The 26,242-nt window shown below is 41.9% G+C and overlaps 2 protein-coding genes across 2 annotated transcripts; both read left to right on the plus strand.

Annotated features, from left to right (window-relative positions):
- The first annotated feature begins 2,143 nt into the window (after positions 1-2,143).
- On the plus strand, positions 2,144-10,014 carry stub1 (STIP1 homology and U-Box containing protein 1). The gene is made up of 8 exons (XM_028431713.1): positions 2,144-2,292; positions 3,099-3,328; positions 3,513-3,711; positions 4,070-4,235; positions 4,344-4,419; positions 4,509-4,565; positions 7,992-8,108; positions 8,293-10,014. The coding sequence occupies exons 2-8, from the start codon at positions 3,215-3,217 to the stop codon at positions 8,416-8,418; spliced, it is 855 nt and encodes a 284-aa protein (XP_028287514.1). The 5' UTR covers positions 2,144-2,292; positions 3,099-3,214; the 3' UTR covers positions 8,419-10,014.
- Positions 10,015-10,565: 551 nt separating this feature from the next.
- LOC114452408 (pentraxin fusion protein-like) lies at positions 10,566-12,391 on the plus strand. Its single transcript, XM_028431714.1, has 3 exons — positions 10,566-10,678; positions 10,768-10,846; positions 11,174-12,391. The coding sequence occupies exons 1-3, from the start codon at positions 10,676-10,678 to the stop codon at positions 11,782-11,784; spliced, it is 693 nt and encodes a 230-aa protein (XP_028287515.1). The 5' UTR covers positions 10,566-10,675; the 3' UTR covers positions 11,785-12,391.
- Positions 12,392-26,242: the final 13,851 nt, after the last annotated feature.

Here is a 26,242-nt window from a genome sequence, read left to right on the forward strand (position 1 = left end):
ACAACAACCGTACCTCCGTGGATGCAAACACGGGTGAATACAATGCTCATGCAGCCCCTGGAGGGCAAGACGTACCCGCTACTCTGACCGGTCACGGTCACGAGGCTACCGTCACGAGCAACAATGAGAAGAGAAAATGAGAAGATGAAGATGAAAAGGGACTGAGCTTCCGGTGTTACGTGACTATATGGACTCACGTGGGTCACCGGGAGGTCACAGGTGACTTTGTTGTCATTTGTACTCGACCTGCGCATGCGCCGGGATGGTCATCCAGTGCTTAAAGCACTGGTGGTCAGGAAGGAAGAAATAGAACTAAGAGTTCAAGGTAAAAACCAGGCATAAGGACAAAAGTCACAAAGGCTGTCAAGGCATAGTGAGGTGACATGAACCCACAAAGACACAGAGCACACTGACACTGAGTGAAGGGAAGACACACAAGATATACAGAGGATCAGGGAAGACAATTAGACACAGGTGGCACACATTAGGGAGGAGCAGGTAATCACCAGAAACACAAGGGAATCAAACTCACATGGACACAAGGGGAAACACCAACCAAGGACTTTCAAAGTAAAACAGGAAGTACGAGACACTGAAAACACAACTAAGATGAACATTGCCTACAGCTAACAATGACACAATAACAGAACACAGGTTAACCCAGAGACCAAACCTAAGAGGACAACATAAAAACAATAAGACAAGCTGAAACAAAATGCAAGTCCTGACACTGTGCATATACCATAAGAAAGGTCAGAGGAATGGAATGGAATAATACCATAAGACTATACGAAGCTCAGGCTGTGTGATTTGAGTGTGGAAAAGTAGTATACAGCTGAAGGATGATCAATATGACAGATATAATGCTTAAAGTCTGATAAAGACTACAAATATGGCTGCTTTGTATGCTTCTTGTGTGTCAGCCTGTCACCATTGTAACAGCCCTGCCTGCCTGCCTGTATCCATGGCAACCTGAATGTTTATCAACTGCCCCTAACTGCAGCTGTCCCACTCCTAAGGCTAAGTCTGCATTTGTGTCCTCCGTCTCACAACCCCCTGACATTAAGGCCAGTTCGTAATGTCAGGGGGTTGTGAGACGGAGGACACAAATGCAGACTTAGCCGGAGGTGAAAGCAAACTCAGTGTTTTATTACAGGCTAGGTTCGGTACACAGAAATTCAGTCCGCGAGGCAGAGGTATCCAAAAGGGCACAGGCAAAAACCAGTGGTCAAAGTCCAAAGCAGTGATCGGTACACAGGAGTTCAGTCTGCGAGGCAGAGGTAACACAAAGGGCAAGGCAAAAACAGCAGTCCGAGCCAAAACAGGTGATACATGGGAAAATCCAAAACTCACTCGAAAACTCACTGGGGAAATCACAAGAGCGGAAGGCTACTTGGACGGCTGTGTCGCTAGGATTACTCACAAGACGAACTGGCAACAAGGGGCAGGAAACACACAGGCTTTATACACAGGAGGGCGGGAAGACAATTGGACACAGGTGAAGCACATTAGGGCGGAGCAGGTAATCACAGGAGGGGGAAGGGAGCACACATGAGAAAGGGGAAGTAAATAGAACTGAAACACAAGGGGAAGATCAAGTTTCAAAATAAAACAGGAAGTGACTAGTAAAACTAAAACTAATGCACACAGAAAATGAACTACAAAATAAAAGACCTGGCTGAAACCATGACAGAATCGGTCAATGCATTCTGAAGATACGCTGAGCCAAAAAAACGTACGGAATAATAATAATAATAATAAAGACGTAGAATAGAATTTGCAGCAATCAAACTAATTATAATTTTTTGAAAAAAAATTGAAGTTGACCCGGAAATGTCCTCTGTGAGATGAACATTTTGATAGTTGAATGGCTGAAATCGGTCAATGTATGCGGAAGATACGCTGCGCCAAAAAACTTATGGAGGAATAAAGGAGAAGAAAGAGGGTGATTGCCTAGCAACGGCAATCAAACTAAATACAGCGTGAAGACTGAGCTACAACATTTGAAAATAAAATAAGTCATTCTGCAAGGTTTATACTGCAGTCAGCCACTATAAGGCGCTCCAAACTCGTTTGTCGTCTGTTATCTTTACCTTTACAGTCAGCTCAGGATTCTGCGAGATAGAAAAAAACGTCCTCTCGGCTCCCGTCGATCTCACGTAAAAAGCGTTTGGCGTCAGCATAACAACAACCTGTCATGACAGTCCGCGAGAGAGAAAAAATTAATCGATTAGGATTTAATATAAATTATACAAAATCTGTTTCTCCTGCATGCAAGTTTCCTAACGCAAGGTAGGGACCGGACACCTTGTGTCTTAGAAACAAACCTTCACTGACGTGTTTATGAGGAAAGTTAGCCGGCTGTCGGCTGTGTGGAAAACAAGCTAACGTAGCATTAGCTAAATTGTTGTCTGAGGTTGCATAGCGGCGTTGGTAAATGCTAACAAACCAAAGTAGACATTTCGAACCCATAATACACACAGTTACAAATGTCAACATCTGATTAAATGTAATTTTGTATGTACAGCTAATAAAGCTGGATGAGAGGTATTGTCTAACAAGCTAACCGCCCCGGAATAAACCATTATTAGTGCTTACTATGCTAGTTTAGCTAAGATAGCATAGCACCGATCTCTTGTCTGCTTTTGGCTAAAGTTTGCGACATGTCACTCTGTCTGCTGCAGCAGCTTTATCTCAAATGTCAATTTGCTTAATGTTAATGGCCATTTTTGTTATGGTGCTTGTTTATAACGCATCCTCCTGTGTGTGTTTTACCGGTGTAATGTTACATTTAATAGCATTGCTTCACCGACCGTAGGTGTAAAGTGTTTTTTTAGTGGTTGGGTGCCTAGCTGTGCTGTCCATTTAGTGACCACAGATGTCCGGTCATATGAATAGTTAATTCGCTGGCAGTCTCGCCACCTCGCTGTATTTTTCAGCTGGGTGCACAGTCAGCGAATTAAACGAATGCCTTTTGGGTGGCATCAAGCACTGCACCTAATTTTCGCTTAAGAAGACGCGCATTGCAGGTGCATTGCAGTGAACGCACACTTGAGAATGTTTTAACTTTACATACATGAACTGTGTCTTTGTCCTAGTGTGTGCGACCCAGGACGGACAGGGCATTCTTAAACCTGTCATTTAGCCAGCCGAAGAGACGGGGAACAGGATAGGGAAGCAGGGCGAGGCGGGCCCCGCGGAGCCGGTGGAGAAGATGGCCGGCAGCCCGGAGAAGAGTTCCACCGCGCAGGAGCTGAAGGAGCAGGGGAACCGGCTATTCCTCTGCCGCAAGTACCAGGAGGCTGCTACCTGCTACAGCAAAGCTATTGTGAGTAACTGCCATTGTAACATAAATGGTGGGGAAGCTGTAGAGATGTCTGCTTTTCTGGAACAGAAATAAATCACATTAGTGTTCATGTCAATAATGTGGGATGGATGGAATTTTAGTTACGATTTGTTCTACTGTGCCATAATTCTAAAGTGTCTGTGTATTGTCTGGTGTGTCCTCCCAGAACCGCAATCCATCAGTGGCAGTTTACTACACCAACAGGGCTCTCTGCCATGTGAAGCTGCAGCAGCATGACAAAGCTCTTGCCGACTGTAAGCATGCACTGGAGCTGGACAGCCAGTCAGTAAAGGCCCACTTCTTCTTAGGCCAGTGTCACTTGGAGCTGGAGAACTATGATGAAGCCATTGGCAACCTGCAGAAAGGTCAGAGCTAACCCCTAAAAGATGGTGAAAATGTTGTATTGCTGTATGAAGTTGTATGATGTTTTCAAAGTCTTGTTGTTATGTAGCTGCTGTTATTGGTCTCAGAGTCCAAGTGAAGACAGTATGTATGCAGACACACAAATATGCTTTAGTCAGTTCTCTTTTGACAATCTTTTTCCAGAATAAGCTAATGGATGAAAGTTGCTAAAAGGGAACATTTTATCTGCAGTCACCAAAGTCTGAGTGAATTAGAAGTCATAATTTGTGACACAGCAAAAAGGCAGGGGTAAAATAATTTAAGTGAGGGGGTAAACACTTCAGCAACCAGTGTCATTTTAGAGATGTTTCTATTCCACAGCTTATAACCTGGCAAAAGAACAGAGGCTGAATTTTGGAGATGACATCCCAAGCGCTTTGCGCATTGCCAAGAAAAAACGTTGGAACAGCATTGAGGAAAAGCGCATCAACCAGGAGAACGAGTTGCATGCCTATCTCACCAAACTCATACTGGCTGAGAAGGAAAGGTAGGGCTAAGAAGCAACATATATATTGGTGAAGATTATTACAAATCACTGAAAGAAGTCTCATATTGTTGTGGATCATTTATGATAAATGTACCGGTACTTTTGCAGAGAACTAGCAGAATACAAAGAAAAACAGGATGACAATCAAAATGGAGGGGACGCTGCCAAGATTGCATCAAAACATGTATGGTTTTAACTTCCTTTAATGAACAGATGCAGAAACAATATTAAAAATTAAACATTCACTAATAACTGAATGTTTTTTTGTGATAGGACAAATATCTAATGGACATGGATGAGCTGTTCTCACAAGTGGATGAGAAAAGAAAAGTGAGTCTGATTTGCTGCTACCTATTTTTTGTGAGATCATCCACACATGGTAAAACCAGGGAAACGTCTTTCACAAGTCACAAGTCCAAGACCAGACATCACCCACACTAAGGCATCTTTGTTAGCACAACACACCCACCTCACACTTCTTCTCTGAATGTTGACATAGCAACAACAGCATATCTGCACTGCTGTACATCCAACCTACATACTACCAGCAAATGTCTGTGATTACATCAGATAAATATGCTCTTAGGGACAAACGGATACTTTTTATTTTTGGCTCAAGCAGTTCCTATGGTAACTGTTGCTATTTGTTTGCTCATGCTCTTGCTATAGATAGTTTACTAAAGGTAATCGTCATGCACTCATCAGTGAAAAATGACAAAAAATATCTGTGCAATGGAATCCTTAGAGCCGTTATTACAAATTTAGTTTACCTGAATTATACTAATGTTTAATTATCTGTGGAATTAAATATAATATGTAATGGTTGGTGTGCAGCACATTTATATACAAAAGACACAGCTTTCCTGCTGTATTTCAGTGTTTTGTTATGTTAACCCTCATGCATTGTTCGCAAACACTACCCTAATGTGTTGTTCGGGGACAAAAACGTCCCCTAACTTTAACGGTTTTAAAAATATATTAGATAAATATTTTTTTGAAATTTTTTTGCATAGACCTTTTAATTAACTTCAGTTCTAATCAACAGTAGTGAAAAAATCATTTTCCCCCAGGATTTTAACCCTTTAATCACCAATTTTATGAGGGGTGGTGCTGAAAATTGAAAAAAAAAAAAACACAAAATGGCTCATTTTTAATAGAAAAGGTGAATGTGGACTGGATTCTTTTGAACCTTTATTACAGTCTTGGTCATGTCAAACATCAGTAAAGAAATTGACTTTATTGCATTATTAGTTTTTGCACAGCACTGGATTTTCTTTTTTTCTCCCTAATGTGTTGTTCGGGGACAAAAACGTCCCCTAACTTTAACGGTTTTAAAAATATATTAGATAAATATATTTTTGAATTTTTTTTGCATAGACCTTTTCATTAACTTCAGTTCTAATCAACAGTAGTGAAAAAATCATTTTCCCCCAGGATTTTAACCCTTTAATCACCAATTTTATAAGGGGTGGTGCTGAAGATTGAAAAAAAAACACACAAAATGGCTCATTTTTAATAGAAAAGGTGAATGTGGACTGGATTCTTTTGAACCTTTATTACAGTCTTGGTCATGTCAAACATCAGTAAAAAAAATGACTTGATTGCATTATTAGTTTTTGCACAGCACTGGATTTTCTTTTTTTCTCCCATTTTGTCCCATAGACTTACATTATAAACACACTTTTTTTGACTGCACAGCCATGGCACTACATAATCATGCATTCTTGATTGTTGGTGGTTTACCCTGTTGGTAGGAGGTAACATTTGTGATTTTTACAGTTAACAACTTAATTACCATATTAACCCTTTACCTGCAGGCCTGTGCTCATGTAGTGTAGTTTCTGGCTTGTATATGGAGTTATAGGGAGTATTTTAGCACATAATTGTGTGTCTACACACTGTGTGTGTATGTTAGAGAGGAAGAGAGCCATTTGCACACTGATCTTGTTGTCTGTGAGTACACACAACCACAGAGTCTTCATAGTAAACAAAAACAAAGAAAGTGTTGCTATGCACGTGTGGCCCTTTGATGTCTACAGGTGCAGACTAAACAAAACAAAAAGGCAAGTGGTCTTACATGTGACCTTGTGGTCATTTGATGGTGAGAAGAGCAGAAAGCAACATGAAGAGAGGATTCACTTGTGCACAATCTCTGGAAATGATTGTGCAGCCTGGCTCTATGAAGGGCCAGGCTGTGAAGCTGTGAAGGCTGCACAAGTAGATCCGTCACTTGTTCACAAGCGAATCCTTCATTCGTTCACAAGTGAATCCTTCACTCATGCACAGGTGAATCCTCTCTTCATGCTGCTTGCTGCTCTTGTCACCATTAAATGACCAGGAGGATGCATGCAAGTCCACTATTGTTTTTGTTTTGTTTAGTCTGAACCTCTCAGCATCAAAGGGCCCGGCACTTACTTTTAGGGCTGCAACAAATTTACTTTACTTTACTTTACTAAACTACTTTTAATACTAATTTTAGTAGGGGACTACACTGTAGATTAGATTTGGTTAGTCAATGATTATTTATTATGTTATCAAGTTATCTATCTATGGTGTCTATTTAGTAACATGCACATGTACGTATGGTCGTGTGGAGCGCAACACACCATGGAAAAGGGGCACTTAGACCTCACTTAGACTAATTCAGTGATCTCAACTGAGACACTAACCTAAAAGTAAAGTCACTCTACTGGAGGACGTGTTTTCCGAAAGCTAAAAAAAAAAAAAAAACAGCTATTTTACCCATCCACAACTTCAGACGCCAGAACTCCTGGATGTTTTCATTTTACATGCTTATGCATTGCCGTTGTACGTCTGAATTAGGTACACTTCACTTACTTAGTAACTTTATTTTCCTGACTTTCCTTCCCTGACAGTGTGCAAATGGCTCTCTTCCTCTCTAACATACACACACAGTGTGTAGACACACAATTATGTGCTAAAATACTCCCTATAACTCCATATACTTAAGCCAGAAACTACAGTACATGAGCACAGGCCTGCAGGTAAAGGGTTAATATGGTAATTAAGTTGTTAACTGTAAAAATCACAAATGTTACCTCCTACCAACAGGGTAAACCACCAACAATCAAGAATGCATGATTATTTAGTGCCATGGCTGTGCAGTCAAAAAAAGTGTGTTTATAATGTAAGTCTATGGGACAAAATGGGAGAAAAAAAGAAAATCCAGTGCTGTGCAAAAACTAATAATGCAATAAAGTCAATTTTTTTACTGATGTTTGACATGACCAAGACTATAATAAAGGTTAAAAAGAATCCAGTCCACATTCACCTTTTCTATTAAAAATGAGCCATTTTGTGTTTTTTTTTTTCAATTTTCAGCACCACCCCTTATAAAATTGGTGATTAAAGGGTTAAAATCCTGGGGGAAAATGATTTTTTCACTACTGTTGATTAGAACTGAAGTTAATTAAAAGGTCTATGCAAAAAAATTTCAAAAAAATATTTATCTAATATATTTTTAAAACCGTTAAAGTTAGGGGACGTTTTTGTCCCCGAACAACACATTAGGGGGTAAAATTTGCCCACAGTGTACCGTTGACCTATGAAAAACTTTAAAATCATATTAACAAAATTTATGTAAAATTAAGCTTATTGAGGAAAAATGATGTCCACATATTGACAAAGTTATGGCCAAAATAAACAGAAAAATTTCTCTCAGAGGACAAAAATGTCCCGAACAACGCATGAGGGTTAAGTATCAGTATCGGATGTTGTGCTTTTTTTCACCTCCAGAAGCGGGAGATTCCAGATTACCTGTGTGGAAAGATCAGTTTTGAGCTGATGAGGGAGCCCTGCATCACACCCAGTGGCATTACCTATGATCGCAAGGACATTGAGGAGCACCTGCAGGTTAAATTATACCCTGACATAAAATGAACAGAGTGCCGTGTTTTCATGTGTTCTGACTTAATTATACATTATGTTGCGCACAGAAAACTTGTACATTTGTTTATCTGTTTATTGATTGTTTGATTATGTGTTTCTAAGTTCAATTTAATTGTAAAAATACTCATTCGACCCTTTGTCTGTGCAGCGTGTTGGCCATTTTGACCCAGTCACCAGGAGTCCCCTGACCCAAGACCAGCTGATCCCAAACCTGGCAATGAAGGAAGTGATTGATGCCTTCATCCAGGAGAATGGCTGGGTGGAGGACTACTGATGAGACATGTCCCACTTCTCCTTCATACCCTGATACATAACAAAAAGCCTGGACAAGACAAGACTATAGAGAACAGATCACCCCTTGCCTGGATATGTACTTTATACAAGTGGGATAAGCCACACTATGGACTACCAAATGGGAGCCATGTATGTCGGTCTGCCTCCTCCCCATGTTCTCTCTTTGCTATAGAACTTTCCACTTCTGCTCTCAGAGGCTCGGTGTTCATGGCCTGCTGCTCCCTTTAAAATCCTCCTCATTCTGCTCTCCTTAACTTCCTTGCTGTCATGCTGTTCTTTCGAGCCTGACTCTTTTCTGTACTCAGATTGGGGCCATGTTTACAGGTCTCTGCACCCTCTCTCTCTCTCTCTCTCTCTCTCTCTCTCTCTCTCTGTCTGAGTGCCACAGTCCTTGAAAAGCATCATCATTGCACTCCAGTGTTACACATATAACACCAATAGAAAAACACATTTTGGTGGCAGGACATTGGCCTTTTATTTGGCGTTTACTCCAGTATTTTCTAGTCTTTTTTCATTAATGAATAGAGCATTTGGCCACTTTTTAATGTTAGTTCTTTAAGGTGGTATCTAAAATGCCCAAAAACTGTTTTAAACAAGGGTTGTTTGTATGCAAGTTTTACATGATGTTAAATGAAAAGGGAACGTAGTCCCTTCATACCCATCTAAATCATACTGTAAGAAGTGTTCAGTAGATGTTCATTTTTCATTGCATATCAATCACACCTGTTGCAGACAATGAAATAATTTGAATGTATGCATTCTGTATTCTCTTGATTTAAGAGTGGACCTCCAGAAATTCATGAAGTGTATTTGTGTTGGGACAATATAAGCTTAGAACTAAGAGTCCTCAGACTGTCAACAACAACAACAAAAATGGCAATGGCTGCTGCATACTAAAAAATGATGTTTTCACATTGCTGGATTTAAAATGTTTGAATTTCAGAGACACAAGCTGTTTGGATTATTTCTGAAACTTGCTTTGAAAAAGGGTCTGTGTCATTTGTGGAAACAAAACTGTGTGCCGGCATAGTTTTGGACTTGTGCTGTTTGCCTGGAATGAAGTGAATCTTCTTCTCCTTTGCAAAAACAGGAAGGTAGTTGTCATTTCCCCCCACCTTTATGCACCATCTCCTCACAACATCACCCGGTAAAGAAAACACTTGCAGCAACAACACAGGGACAAACCAATCATCAGTGTGAAGCCAGCTTTATAAACTATTGTCAATGGCACCAACCACTTGCTGTAGAAATGCTGGAAGAGTTCCGATTTTTATCTCATCCATACCTCAGTCCAAGCTGTTGTGTGCCGTTTCTCTGACATCCTCTGTAAAACCCACTCTCCCCTCAGTGCTGTTAGTTTACAGGTTTTTCTGCTGAATGTGGTTTGTGTTGGGGGTGCAACCAGGCTGTGTACATAATTTGATGGTGTATTTCAGATTTTATTTCTTGACAAAATAGGGTTCTTTTTTTTCTTGAGAAATCCTAGAGCTTAAGAAACTGTATTAAATGTAGATATGTTGATAACATAAATGCCTGATTCAGTTTTCATTTGTCCCCATTAAACCATGAACTTTGAGAGAGTCTCTTGTGCTGTTTCTGACACTAGATGGTCATCAAAAAGATGTCAGTAAAGAATGAAACAATACTTATAAAAGCATAAATTTTTATATATTTTATTCTACTAATTAAGACAATCCACTAGTATTGGGCAGACCATAATCATTTGCCCTTTGTATCTGCAAGTAAGATATATGAAGCATATGTCAGCTGTTATTAGAGTTGTTAAAAATGTATTGTAAACAAATAATTCATCTCAAGATTTGTGAGAGCTTGACTGTACTTTAAGTACTATTGTAGTTGACTATGCTGAATGCATGTATTGTTTGGTGTTAAGTGTTTTTGTTCCATGCAAATGGCTCTACAAAATGTGGCTGTGATTAAATATGTAATTTAACACAAACATTTTTAAAGTATAGCACTAAAAAAAATTGAAAATCAAATGGTAGAATATTAAAGAACTATTGTAAACACTGCTCTAATAGGCAGGTCTGTCATCATTACCAACATATTGGTGGATTGATGTGTTTGTGTGCCACAGTCACATGTGTCTTTCACACACCGGGCCTATTGTCAGGGCGACCATTAAAGAGCTGGCGTCATGGCCCGTGCTAGGAGGGAAGAGGACCAGGCACGGGTCACTGGTGAGTCGCACACGGAGGAATAACAAAACAACACAAATGGTAAGAAAAGCTGTTATATGGTAGTTGTTATTTTGATGATTTATTTAGTTTCTGGTGTAATATATTTTGTGTCTTGTGTATGTCTGCAGGGTGTCAACAGTGTGAGATTTCCAGTGCTTCTGCTTGGTGTTATTTTTGTGTCTTCATTGATCTCCTCAGAAACACAAGGTATGGATTTATTTGTATATATTTTATCTTTCCTAGATGTTATTTATTTATATATAATTATTTATTGGTATAGTAAATCTCAACTCTTTAAAATCTGCTGTCTGTGGAAACATTCCTACGTTTTTACTGCTAGTGTTTTACACCACACTTTGTGACCCATCAGAGACAAGCTCACCTGCACTCATGTGGTGAAAGTGTGTGTGTAGTAAATTTTATTGCCAGGAGGGGGAGACAAATATTCAACATTGTTGCTTTAATTTTATTATTGTATTGTTTTAAATGCCGCTGTATATGTTGACAAAGATTTTTTTGTCTTATGAACTCTAGTGGGTCTGGCCGACAAAGTCCTGGTCTTCCCTTATGAGACGGACTTCAGCTTTGTCACTCTGATCCCACTAAAGGAGATGGGGCTGAGAGCCTTCACGCTCTGCCTGCGCGTGGCAACCGAGCTGCCGGAGGAGCGTCAGATCATCCTTTTCGCCTATCGCACAGCTGACTATGATGAACTCAACGTCTGGCGTGAAAAGGACGGGCGCATTTCCTTTTACATGAGCGGCGATGGCACCTTCTTCAACCTGCCTCCCCTCACCACCTTCCGCACCAGTCTTTGCCTCACCTGGGAGTCCCGCACCGGCCTCACTGCTTTCTGGGTGGAAGGGAAACGTAGCACATATCAAGTCTACAAACCAGGCCACAGCATCCGCCCAAAAGGCACCATCATCCTGGGGCAAGACCCGGACAAACACCTGGGTGGTCTGGAGGCCGTGCAGAGCTTCGTAGGGGAGCTTGCTGATGTGAACATGTGGGACTTTGTGCTTTCCAGGAGCATAATCCAAGCCTGGCACTACGGACACAAGGTCCCCAAGGGAAACATCTTCGACTGGGCCACCATCGAGTATGAGCTGAATGGGAATGTGATGGTGGTGGATGATGACTGACTTAATTTAAAGTCCACTGCAGACAGGGGTCAGGCTTTAGCGGCTGGCGTTGGGCTGATATGTATTTTGATCTTTGACTCTACAACTCCATGAAACCCCTAAGTCTTTAATATTGCACAAAAAAGCAAACTATGCATTACTGCTAAATGATAACTGAGCTTAGGATCATTGTTTTAGTACATGTGACTTCTTAGCAGTTATTGATTATTGTGGTAAATAGTAAAGCATCCAGGTGGATGTGCCAGATGTATCCATAGGGTGGCACTCTGCACTAGTTCACGTCACAGCAGCTTATAACATTCATCCACTGATGTGATCTGGCACCAATAAATCAATCCACAGTCATTTAAATGCAATTTATTTTCAAACATTTAAAAGTAAAAAAAAAACTTGAAGTTTATTTTAGAAAATGTAGATAAAAAATAAACTTAACTACCTATTTAAATTTAACTGCAAACAGCGGATGTATTATTCCTACAGCAGACTTAATGGTTTTAACTGCACTGGGAGACAAACAGCAGTTATCATGTTTAAAAATCCATTGCCATAATGTTGCCTTTGGTTAACGTACTCACTCATGAATTTTCCATCTTTCAGATGATGTAAGAGCGCTTTTGGGTCTGAAATAAAAATCTTGCCATGTGCATAACTAACAATGTTTGGAAATAAATGGGAACATGTCATCTTTGACCTCTTTTAGGTTCATTTCTTTTTTTGTAATTATATATTTTTTCTTACATTTTAAAGAAGTTGTAACTTGTATGGTTAAAAATTAGATTTTTTACATTTGTGGAATCTTCTTTCTTTCTGTTTTTTAATTAATGCTAATTAAGAAGAAAATATACAGAACAACACCTCCTTTATATTAGAAAGTGATCACTCAGTTCTTAAATGAACAAAACCAATTTCCTCTAATTGCACAGGTAATTGTCTATTACCTGGGCTTTTAATTAAATCTATTAAGTTAAACTTCTCTTTCCACTGCAGCACAGGTAGACTACATGAACATTAGGGTGCGTTTTCTCCATGTATCCACATTTCTCTTCACCAAACCATGGCAAACAAACATGTGACATGTGTTACACGTTACTTGCAGAAATCAAGTCATATGGAGCTGCTTCACTAACAAAGACCCCTCAGAATAAGCTCAAGGTCAGATCTTCTCCATCCAAGTGTAACACAGTAACCCTTAGTTCCATGGCTCCGTGCGCTTGCCCTCCCTGCCTGCACCAACCATCTTGACCTCCTTGCAAAGAGGGAGACGGGGGAGAGAAGTTTCCAGCGCACAGCCCATGCAGGCTTCCTTGAGGGTGGGAAAGTGCTGCTGCGTTATGTATGTATGTGTGTTTATTCTGACCGAATCACCCGTCGGCTCTCTCTCAGCAGCTAAATAAGGAGGAGGCAGGGCCAATGAGTTCTGACTGCGGGTCAACAGCCAAATGTTCCACCTTCTTGGATGTTGCAATGCATCAATCGCAGTGCCCACTCACTGTGTGGTAACACCTTTGTGGACCATCTGCCCAAGCCTGGCTTCTCAGCCCTCTGGTACACACACACACAGCCTGTCATTTCCTTATTTTTGCCCAAGAGGATACACTTATACTTCATGTACATTTCTGTATGTTGATCTAAATAAATCCCATGGTAAGGATATATTAAAATAGTAACACAATAAAGTAAGTTATTATTTTTTTGCAGATGATACAATATTTTTCAGAGCACACACACACACACATGTCTGCAGCAGTGATGGACTTTTAGGTCCTTAACAGAAGGACAGAATCAGTGGCCTCCTCACAAAATGGATAATGATTCCCTGTGTCCCTGTGATGCATGTATTATCCAACTGAACAAACAGTTGCAGGGCTTCTTGTTCTGCTTGCGGACAGGACTGCCAGCGAAGGCCCATGAGATCTGCATATTGGCCCATGGTGGTGTAAGCTGTCTGAGGCAAGGCGGTGCCACTGACTGTATGTCATTGCGTGTGGAGCTGGTGAAAATGTTTTCCACGCGAGAGGAGATAGACTGCAAGAGGGAGCCCCGCGTGAGCCGGCAAGGGGGAAGACAGAAGGAGGGCCGTTCTGGATTCCTTCGAGCAACTCCAAATAGATTTCCAGGCAAAACATATTTGCATACGCAAGACAGTGCTACAAGCTATCTGAGTGAGCTGTAGCATGTGTGCATTGAACAGATGGATAATTTTTTTAGAGCTTTCTTGCAGAAATTTCAGCCCATTAAATTGAGATCTTGGGCATTATTCAGCCTGGTTTTATTCATAAGGCTTGCAGAATATCATCAAGATGTTTATCAGATTTATGATAGATGATCACACAGAAACATCTTTTAAAATATGAGCCTATAAGTAAATGCATTGAGGCACAATAAAGACATTTTTAAAAAGAAAAAAGTTGTAATTTTCAGCTTATTATGTGCCCCTGTAGACACTAGAAGAGTTATATAATATTCGACTCCAACAAAATGTTTTAAATCATTTTAATTAAAATTAATTCAAATCTGATTTAATGAATCCCGATTCATTTCTTTGCAAATGTTCACCCCAGTCATGAGTAAGGATATGACCTGAATGTCCGGTTACTCTTTCACTCTGCTGCTCTCCCTCTCTCCCTCTTTTAGAGGTTGTAATCAGCCAGTGTCCTCCCCCTCTGGGCTGCATGAAAAATTCACCAGGCCTTCCCATTAGAGTCAGTCCGAATCAGGGAGCAGGCGTTACAATGGCCACTCGCATGACACTTTTATCACTCGACACTTAGCAACACAAATGTTATGTTTATAAAACACAAAATCACAGCAGAGGTCAACACCCCCCCCCTTTGTTTTTTTTGTTTTGTTTAAAAAAAGGTCACAGGTCGAATCAAGCATGCACAGTGCAATCAAATTCACCCACAACCGGCAGCAGTTCTTTAACACAGATGGACTGTTGAGTGCAGGGTTTTCACACTGATGGTGTGAGACCTGACCTTTTCTAGGTGCGAGTGTGAGAGCGCTTGGCTCTGTCCTGTGTGATACCTCCAGGCAGGTCCACTAAACTCTGTATTGTCCACCTCTGTGTGTACTGCATGTTCTGTGGCAGTCGTACTTTAGGACAAAGAAAGAGAAGACAATAATGTGATAAAAATAATGCCTGATAGCCCCTGTGCTCGAGCTGTCCCATCACTGTGTCTGTCACAGTTTAAAGGTTTAGTCAGCACATAACTTCGGACGAAACTTCCATGACATCAAACATAGGTTACTGAAGAGATTTTTTCATTTTCCTTCTCATGCTGCCATGGTGATGAATAGAACAACGGCTTTTACATGCACCTCTCAGTCACTCTTTTCAGTTATATTTGACCAATACTGTCACAGATATTTTTTTAAATCACAGACAAGCTCAGAAAGACGTTTTTCTATATTTTGAAAAGTTTGAAAAGATTTTCCTCTTTAATTTATTTAATTTTTGATTGATTGTTTAAAATTTTGTTTGAAAAAAATCTGTAAGTTTTCTTCGTCAATTCATATTTATATAGTTATTGTAAAAAATGTTTACATTTTGACCAATTTTTCCCTTTTTATAAAAATAATAAAATTAATCATATAATATTAATAGATCATAATATTGATAGATCAAGATAATAAATTAATGTAAAATTATTTAACATACTGGGTCACATTTGTTTATATTATTTTTGTCCTACCTCATTTATCATATAAATGACACAGTTATGCATGCTTGGCAGTGTGAGGTAATAACTGAAGCACTGTAATGTAAACGAAAGATAATTCAATTAAGTAATACAGATACAGATATCTTTTACTGTTGTCCTGTCCCATCCAGTGGAGAGAGAGAGTGGAGGCGAGCGCATGACTCTGTGGTTGAATGCGTTGCGGCTTTTAGCAGTGAATTCCCTCCGTCGCCTCTGGGCTGGCCTCTCCTCTGAACATATGAGCGCTGCCACAGTTTGTGGTGCTGGGAGATGGTCCAGGGCCTCCTGATTAAATATTACAGCCCTCTAAATGGGTGGAGATTAGCCTCTGTGGGAATGTTAGGGCTTAATTTACCCCCCGGCCAGATATGTGTGTGTGTATGTGTGTGTGTGTGTGTCAGAGAGAAAGAGAGGGTGTGCATGTGTGTAGATTAGAAGGGGGAGGCAGAGAGGGGTTACTGTACATGGGGCCCAGTATAAATGGATTACATGTTTTCAAGAGTAGGTCAATGCAAGGATGTGCTGCGGTTTTGTGGGGTGATTGTTCAGCTGCGAGCTGAGAAGTGTGAGAAGGTAAAAGCAGATCACATATCAGAAGGACAATTTTCAGCTCAAGAAGTTTAAATAAATAAATAATATATGGGAAATATTTTTTTATTTTGATATGGAATATAGAAGATGAATAGTGTGAAATGGAAATGCGTGCACTATTTGGACACATCATTAGATCAGTGCTCTAAAACACACACACAGGAGGCTAGAGTCCCTGTTACCTCTGTTTCCCCTACATTTATGCTGCTTTGGTCTCAGCGGTCAGATGCACACACTCCCATCTTTGTTTTTCAAAGATATTTGTTTTTTGACATGGGCAATCCCATATTTTGAAAAAAAAGAAAAAAAACATTTTTAATTATTTTATATGAGAGAAACAGACAGAAACACAAAGATCATTTAATTAATATTTACAACAAAATCTATTTTACCTACTGTCTCAGTTTACTGTACTGCTACTGACAGTAAAATCTCAAGTAATTTATTGTGAAATATTTATGCACATTTATACAGATAGCTCCATCTGTTTATACATAACAACAATGACAATGTTGAGATACTGTGAATGCATTTTATGTAATGCATAAAAATCCTTTCTTAATATCTTCACACACTGCACACACACAGAAAATTATCAGAAAAACTCCACATATTATTATACTCCAAATATTATTACAAAATTATACGTTTTAAAAAAGAGAGAACAGACTACAGACCTGTTACATTGTTGATTTTATACAAATGAGTTTTATTTTTTTTAGTTTATTTTTTCATTTTAAACTAAACTCCTATTGAGACATGAAGCCTGTGCATGTTTCTTTGTTCTGTGTTGTGCTGATGTGAAGCTGTGCAGATGAAAGATCTGTCCCTGAGTACAGTATATATCACTGTACTCAGGGACAGATCTTTCATCTGCACAGCTTCACATCAGCACAACAAAGCAATTTCCCTTCAGGGATTAATTTCTGATTCTGATTCTGATATATATATATACACTTTATTCATCAGGAATCTTCACATTTTGGGCGTCCTACCACCTCAGAACAGTACTTTTGCTCTGACATATATAAACACACTCTGTTGGACTGTAGGTGTTATGGTCAGAATAGATAGATAGTTCATTCACACATATGGAATAAATGACTGTCAGTTTAATTGCAGGCTGTTCTCTGTGTTCTGTTATGCCATCTCGACATTCACTCTGAATTATTGATCATCTGGTTTTGTAGTTCACTGCGTTTAAAATGCTTTTAAGGATGCGGGAGTGTGTTTTGAGGTCTTTGCATGAAAAACCCTGAACTTTATTATTTATAAACTCACGTAAGGTTAAAGAAGAGTGGTGTCTATTTAACCGCATTCTCTTCTTTCACCTATATTGAGCATGCATTCATGAGGACAGTCTGATAAACAGATGTTTATCTCTGTATCAGCTGTATCACTCCGAGGCCTTAATTCTCTGTTAATTTTCCTCTCATAATGGACAAACACATTCATCAAACACACTCTGCATATGTGTACAGCATCCGCAGACAATACTACGCGCTCCCACAATGCGAAACACCATGTCACACACACACACACACACAAGCACCCTGTGCCACTGGGCAGGGACTAGCCTGAAAGATTGAAAGCAATTAAAACTATCATCTGCAGTGGCTCTGGGCAGGCCTGTGGCTGCGAGGGGGGAGCTGCCACTGTGCATCAGCCTCTCAGTCTCAGCAACGCACAGCGACATGAGAGGAAGAGTCGCAGCCCTTTCTCCTGAAACACACTGCCACAGCTCCCCTGTATGCACATGTGTGCTCACACAGGGCTTTGTCATACAACTGCCACAACACTTGATCCAGCTGCTGATCTTTCACCTGCTTCTGTGTCTCGGTGTCTTCTTCTGAGAGCTGAGCACATGATGAAGCTCAGAGCGGAAGCTTTCCAGGACAGCACTGCAGTGGGACGCTTGGCAGTCTATACAGGTACAGTATAGGCTGGCTTCATAATGGCCTGGCCTGAAGCATGAACAACCATTGTGTCTCCAGAGGTGAAGCAGCACAAACAGCAGACAAAAAGTTTAAGTTATGATTCAGATATTAAAAGATTCCTTCACTGCTCAGATAAATGCTTGTTTTTTTTTTATTTCATGTGCATACAATCACAAACAGCCAGCGAAGCCTTGGGTACATGCGCCAGCCAACAGAGGAAATAGTTATTGTTCCTGTAAATACTTCAGTGTTTTGGGATGATTCATTGCTGCATCTACACACTCACACACACACACACACACACACACACACACACACCTGCACACAGGACTCATCAGTCTGATCTCATTAAGTGGAAGTGCTGTAACTTGAAGCTGTTTGGGCCAAACTTGGAGCAGTTTACCTGTGTTCAGATCCTTGGGAATGGTGGCTGTCTGGTTCTGTCTGGACTGGCCCTTAACAAGTCTCCTCAGGACAACCACACCACCATTATCAACTACTGTTACTGTTTCTCTCTCTCTCTCCATCCTTTCCCTCCGATCAGCTCGCAACCTGTCACTCTCACTTAGCGTCGACATTAGCACCGGTGGTTTCCTCATCCTGGTTCTCTTCACCCCTCCCTGCCACCATCTCCCCTTGGTGCGTTTGAATACATATCTGCGATATTCAGCCCCTACTTAATTTGACAGGCCCCTGTTTTGTCAGTCTGACAGGCCCATAGCAAGACACTAATAGGCCACAGAGACCACCAGCAAAGGCACCAGCCAGGGAGGCCCCTGCGGTGCCAGTCCCCATCACCCTCTACGTCTCTTGGGGCGATGAAGGCAGGAGGGAGGAGGAGGAGGTGGGGGGGTCAGGGTTGGGGTGGTCAGGCAGCAGTGCTGTCACACCAGGCCACAGCAGACTGGACCAGGCCTCTGTACTGACACCCGTCACTACTCCTCTGTAACCCCCACCACCATCACTAAACACACACACATACAAAAGAGGGCAAAAAGAGCAGCCAGTGGGGGTATCTAGGGATCTAATGATTGCGCCTGTCACTCACAGCCATGACTGCAGTCGTCACAGTGATGGCTGCTGAGGGAAGGAATTAGCTCCACGCTGTTCTGGATCCACAGCAGAGCAGCTGGGACAGAGATGTTTGTGTAGGAATATCTGTGTGTATGTCTGTCTGTGTGTTTCCCCTTTAGGCCACCTGTCTGACCAGTTGTGACCTGCTAAACTCTGATCACACTTAATTGGGGGGCTGGTGGTGGATGGAAGCATCCTAAATTTGGGACTGTGGCTATTGTTCTTCGTTTTGTTACTTCACAGGGAGGTGAGGGAGGAGGCCGGAACATGACAGTGAAGACACAAACATTCTACAATATATAGATTACAGTCATAAAGACTGCCCCCTGCAGCTACATTCATATAGATTTAAGTGTTTTTTTGTCTGGTTGTCATTACACACAGGTGAAGCTTCACTGTTGTGTGACTGTCAGCATGATGATGGATGAACTTTATTATCTACACATTATTAAGCAACTACCATACAGTAATATTGAGATGAGAGGGAGTGCTCAGAACAAAAGAACAACAAAACACAACATGCACATTGAAGACTGAGTCCTCATTCACAATTATTAATAAATTTATACCCAAAATATCTTAATCGATCTTGTCAGTCAATGTGGATCACTGTGCATTCTTCTTGTTCCCAATTCTATTTTTTACCAGATGCTGTGATATAAATAGAGAGAGATCCAGAGGACGCCAGAGCTCGGATGAGAGCCAGAGACAGGGGGTTTGTTGGGGGGACTCCCGGGGTCTTTCGTTTAGTGAATTATTAAGGTTTACTAATACTTCATAAATCCCCTCTTTGTCCTGTCCATTACCGGCCTGTCACATCCTCTCGCAACTGCTAGACTGACTCACTTGCTTCATCTAAATGACAGAAGTTAAACTGTGTTCCAAAGAATATGGGGGGTGGTGGTGGGAGGGAGGGGGGCTGGGGAAGCAGGGAGGGGGCAACTGCACTCTGCAAGGAGGCCCCAGGGCTGCATGGCTTGGTTAAGGGTGCGCGTCACTTTAGATTGTGTGTTGGTGTTTGTATGTTTGGTGGTGCTTTTTGACTTTTCAGAATAGGGATGTTAATATCCACCTTAATACAATAAGTGAGTGACTGGATCAATAGTAGAAGGCAGTGTGTATCATTTCTCAGATTCATGATTCCTTATTATCTGTCCATGCATCTACACCACCAGCTCACTCCCTGTCTTCCCTCCTCCTCCACCATCCCTCCTCCTCCTCCCAAAACAGCAAACCTTGCCTCAGTGCGTGCCTGGCGGACTCTCTCCGCGGTCTCGACAGCCGAGCTGGTCGTTGCCCCAAGCACTGAGGAGCTGTCGCCTCTTGTTAGTGTCGCTGTGGCGACCCAGAGTCCTGCCTGCCTGCTCCTTGATTAGAGAGTGAGGTGGATGGAGTGTGTTTGTAATGTGTGTGTGTGTGTGTGTGTGTGTGTGTGAGTTTAGTACTAGTCAACTCCCCTCCTGCCCGCAGAGCTGCTTTTAAAGATCAGTGATTTGGTCAATTGGCCTGGCAACTCCAATCCCAGGGAAGGTCACTGATGACTCAATGGACCAGTCAGTGAGGCAGGCTGTCATGTCCCTATGCATGTGTCCATAACTGTGTGTGTGTGTGTGTAAGTGTTTACGAGTGTTGCCCAGCCTCCTGACAAAATCAATGACAACAAAATCTATAAAGATGTGATCACAATGTCAAAAATTCCCTGAGATCACTGAGGATTGTTGTAATGCAATTTAATGTTTTGTTGCCCTTCAAAGCAAACAAAGAACAACATTTGCAGACTAGGGTTATATTTTTATGATGTAGAAATCAGATGTAATGTGGTTTAGATAGCTACTTTGGAATACCTGATAGCCTAGTATGTAAATACTGTACATGTAACACTGTAACACATATTCTGTTTGACTTCAAAGTTCAATTTAAAGCAAGATCTATCCTATAAAATGCCCCAAAACAACAAATAGTGTAATATAAATACATAGAAACTATTCACAGGTATCCAGCATGGAAAATGAGAAGTGCAGTTCTGTCAGAACAGAACAGAATGCAGTCATCTTGTAGCCTGCACGGTGGCTGACCTTGTGAAAAACTTTGGACCGCCAACTGTCTGCCTGTCTGCTGCTGGATGCTCAGGTCAGTGAGTCCCCAGACCCTGAGGGAGCCATAAATACTGTGTGTGATTTCACTTCCTATATGCCCTGCCCTGGGCACAGCTGTCCATCTCTGGACAATTTCTCTGCCCAAAGGGAGGACCGACTGGCTTTGCGGACCTTGTACACAAGCTGTCCATCTGTTTGGAACTGTCTTTCATTCATCTCCTGGAAAACAGAACCAGACAACTGGATTCATTTTAAATTAAAGATGCAAGCGGCAGTGAGCAGGCCCTTGCTTAGACTCTTCCTGTGTCCACTATGTTATGTTGGCATGTAGGCCAGTATTTATAATGTGTGTGGAACCTTTGTAGGTTTACCAATCTGGGGTCTACAATAGTTTTGCCCACAGTGGCTCCCTGTGGGTTAACTCATATGGGGCCAACAGCAAATTTGCCCTTTAGGGCCCGAAATAAGGGTTTTATTTAGGTTTTTATTCTATGCAACCCACACACACACTTGCCCGCAAAGCCTCTGTCAATAGCACACAACTGAATATTGTTTCAATATTACAAGTAACCTTTAGGATGCAATGAGCCCATAGTAACCCCATAGTAACCCCATAGTAACCCCATACAATACATACATACAATACATAATATGCATACCAAAAACATAAGTTTCTGCTTGTTAATGAATAATCATTTAATAATAATCATTTAATCATACATACAGAAATCATTATCAATGACACTTAGATATCACACATTGTCTACTATCCAGCTCCAAACTATGGGGATGTGAGAGGAGAGAGTCAGCAAGCAGCAGTGAGAAAAGGCACAGCTACTGAAAGGGAAACAAGACTTCCCTCTAGCTATGGCTTCCTGACTTGTTTATTTGCTAACTGGCTGGGTGGGGGGGTTGGGGGGGAGGGTGAACATATGGTTTGCTAAAACACGGACTTGTAGTTGGGAGGCCAAGACACCCTAAGGGATGGAGCTGACGGGCTTTGGTCCCTGTCTCCCTCAATTCCTCCCGCTTGGCCAGCCAGGGCCGAACAGCCGTCCTCCAGTACTCAGCAGCTCGGTGCAGCCTCTTGCTCTCACTCCCTGCTGCTGCCTGCACCCCTACACCCATCCTCAGTCAAACCCAGAGATGGCAAAGTCGGGGTGGTGAGGGGCTACTGGCTTTGGGGCGTACATATAAAGGAGGGGTGGGGGGACTGGCTGCAGCTGGGAAACGGGCTGACACCATCCTCTCATTCCAGGTCCCCAGAGTGTGGGACTGCTCTAAGCCCTGTTGCTGAGGGACTAAACGCACTGGTCCTGGCAAGAAGACATGCTGGTACTGTAGTCCCAACACATATGGACATTTAATATACAGATTTTTAACTTATTTGTCTGATTACAGATCCTCTACAGTGTGGGGATTTGTCAGAACTCAGTGTGAGGATGCTCGGTGAGGTCAGGAGCTTTGGTTGTCAATGACCTACCAGCTACTGCTGCTATCTTATACAGATCACTGCACTGATAGACACACACTCATACACACACCCTCAAGGTCTATGTGTTTATGGACACAGTCACTTGCTGAGATCAAGGCATTAATATACACACATGGTCTCACACACCCTGCATTGATGAACAAGCATATGCACACACTCACATACACTCCCTGTGGGTCAGTGACTTAATATGCACATACTTGCACACACACTCAGATGCACTGTGGTCTGTTGACACACACACACCCTGAAGGTCAGCTGCGTGATGGACAGCAGTTCTGATGTGCTCTGACAGAATCGGCTGCTTCCTTTCATTTCCACTTGCTTTTCCCCCATCAGGTGTCACCCACAGGTGCCTTGGTGAGAGAGACCTAGCCTCCTGCGGGTGTGTTTGGGGGGCAGCTGGTGAAAAAAGGGGATGATAAAAATGATGAGTGAAAAAGCGGGCGGCCGAGGCACCAGCTGCTTCCTGTCAGTGACCCCACAGCACAGGCATTGGTGTGAACTCCACCTCTCATCACACTCACAGATATATGAATGATAAACAGTGAATATGAGGCATCAGGTGCACCTCTTTCCACATCAACGCTCCTGATAGAAAGAAACGTCTCACCTACCGATTCTGCCGCAAAGCTGCATCTGTCTGACGTTAAGGCTCAGAGAAGGGCATGCATATCTGCAGAGAAAAATCCAAAGAGTCATCACGAGTGAACCTTGACATCTGCACTTTTCAGATATTAGCCTGGCTCACATTGAAGGCTGTGGTTTTACCTTGGAAAGTGTCCAGTGTCCATCAAGCCCTCATCTGGATAATTGTGTGTGTTCACTTAAGTGTAAAGCTGAAATGTCTCATTGTGCGCTTCCAGCACTGTCCACTGACATACTGTGGGGGCAATTCACCTCCAAAAAGGACACTGTCATCTTCTTTTGGATCTGGGGTACACTTTCAATGGGTTATTTTTTAGATACTTTATTAATCCCAGAGGGAAATTCTTTACGGCTGCTGCCAAGCAGTGTCATACAATGACTAGCAAGGCGCGCCACAGGCTAGGGTGAAGTGTCTTGCCCAAGAACACACAACAGTGACTAGGGAGGAGTTGGGATTGAACCACCAACCTTCCGGTTACTGGACAACCCTGCTATACCACTGCGCCAATGGACAGTTAGGTAGATTGTAGAGAGTTAAATGAAGAAATTAGGATAATTTCATACATTCAGGCAGGTAGAGCAAATAGCAAACCTACCCAACTTTTCTATTATATATGCTTTAACATTGTGAAAATTAGCCTAATTATGTACAGTGTGTATACAAGATATTATTGCAATAATGATGTAAGAGTGTTATTAGCATGTTAAAGAATAGTATTAAGGTTATAATGATGATTTGAAGTGAAAACAGTCTGGGCTGCAAAGGAAGTCACCAAAGGCATGAGGTTGTTTTGTCGCTGTGGCTGTGTGTTAGTAAAGCTGCTGGAGTTTTTCTCCTTTGAAAACCAGGGGAAAGAGAGGAGGGGTTGGTGAATAATTGATTGTGGCTGAGAGCGATATGAGTTTAGTTAATGTGCCCAGCAGCACAGGCTAAGAGAGGAGCTGTTAGCTATTCCACCTCAGGCCTAAAACTCAGGCAGTGAAAGAAGCTGAAGTCTCAGGTTAGTGGTTGCTCTTGAGTCGTTCATCTTCCTGTCTGTACTGTTTCCACAGAATGCAGTCCATCTTGTCGAATGCAGAAAGATTTCTCTTCATTTGCATGGGTTTGCTTGTGTATAAGTGTGTGTGTGTTTGGAGGCATCTGCACAGCTGGATGTGGCTGGTAGCGGTGTTGTTGCAGCCCTCAGGTTCCTTTCTCTGAGTGGTAATAGAGTGCTCCTGTCAGCCTCCCCAGATGCTGCTCCATAAGGACCCACAACTCGCCAGGAGAGTTTTCTGTTCGCACTGCAAGTCTCAGGGTAGACGAGGAGGTTTATAGTCAATTCATGAAGAACTTTTTTGGGGGAAAAGTGAAGGAAAAAATCATAAAAAAACAACCACAACAGGATTTGCTCTGACAACAGAGAGGATGGAGTAACTCGTCATTTAACGTACTTGAACTTAACAGGAGAAACTGACACTCTCTCCCAAGTGTTCCAGAGAAACAGCCTCTGAAAAAAACTGACATCATCTCCCATGTGCCTGCTGCTTTAAAAAGTGGAGGATCTTTCTCTGCTTCTCTACTTCTTCCTCGTGTCATAGTCCACTCCTGTCGTTCCTGCTGATTTACCAGACATCCTCTTTCCCCTGCTGTCACATTTGATACAGATGGTTAGGCTCTATGGAGTGGCCTGTCAGTCTCCATTTGGCCGCCTTTGTGTGACAGCAGGCCCGATGGCTCGTGAAGGGCCCCCGACTTTCCCAGCACACGGACACTGACATTTCTCAAAGGGGCTCGCACACAAGCTTCCCACCCAGCCAGAGGAAAGGAAATGAAGAACGTGGAGTCGACCCAAAGCCTTCCACAGGCTAAGAGGGCATGGGATAGAGGGAAAATGAAAAAAGGAGAGACTGAGGAGGAGATTGAGAGGTTGGGGTTAGATTAAGAAGACGGTGGTGTGTGACAAAAGCAAGGTGGAGTGGAACTGAAGTCAGTGGAGACATGCACCACTCTTCCTTTTGCTTGTGGACATACCTCCTCCACACCCAAGTACATGGTGATGGAGGTGAGGAGAGGTGATGCAGCCTGAAATACAATTTGTTCTGCAATATATATATATTATACAGTTTTTCCTGTTACATGATGGTGATGGTGTAGATAGGACACAATAGTCTTGTTTGTTTAAATGCATTTGACTTTTCCAATTACCATGCATTAATATAGAACTGCTATGTTATTAATTAAACTGATAAAATTGATAAAAGGCCAATTTAAAAGATAATTAACAAAAAGTTCATTTATTTTTAAATGTAAATTATGTATAAATTATGTAAAGACGAAGTAATAAAGTACATATATATATTTATTTGTATATATATAGGCCTTCATTCTGGTTTAAAAATGACAACAATGCCTTAAAATGACCTCATAATGGAGGACTTAACACAGACAAACGTCACCTCTGTTCTATCTTATAACCAGAAGTAGCCACCTAACCTTTTCCCAATATTGTGTAAGTTGTTATATTGCATCCTGGCTGCAAGGTGGAGACCACATTTGACAATCCAGAGAGGGGGAGTGGAGTAGGAAAAGAAGGGGGGGGGGGGGGGTAGGTGGAGGAGAGAGAGGGGTTGGAGGGGGAGGGAGGGGGGGAGCTGCTGTATTGTAGTGCCTCAGGGCAATGCTCCCAGTCAATATATATCGCCACACTCACTCCTGCGCTCCCATTTGAGCGGGACGCGCTGCACCGCCGCTGCACAGAGGAGTGACAGACAGCCACACCGGGACGCTCTCTAGGTACGGATGAATACATATCCTTCTCTACTTTTTAAGGACCTCATGGCGAGTAATCAGAACAGATAAGGGAAGATTAAGAGATATTAAAATAGGTTAATTAAGGAAAGGCCTGTTAGATGGTGCTACTGTTTGCAAAT

The sequence above is a fragment of the Parambassis ranga genome, chromosome 19 (genome assembly GCF_900634625.1).
Source record: "Parambassis ranga chromosome 19, fParRan2.1, whole genome shotgun sequence".
Classification (NCBI taxonomy): Eukaryota; Metazoa; Chordata; class Actinopteri; family Ambassidae; genus Parambassis; species Parambassis ranga.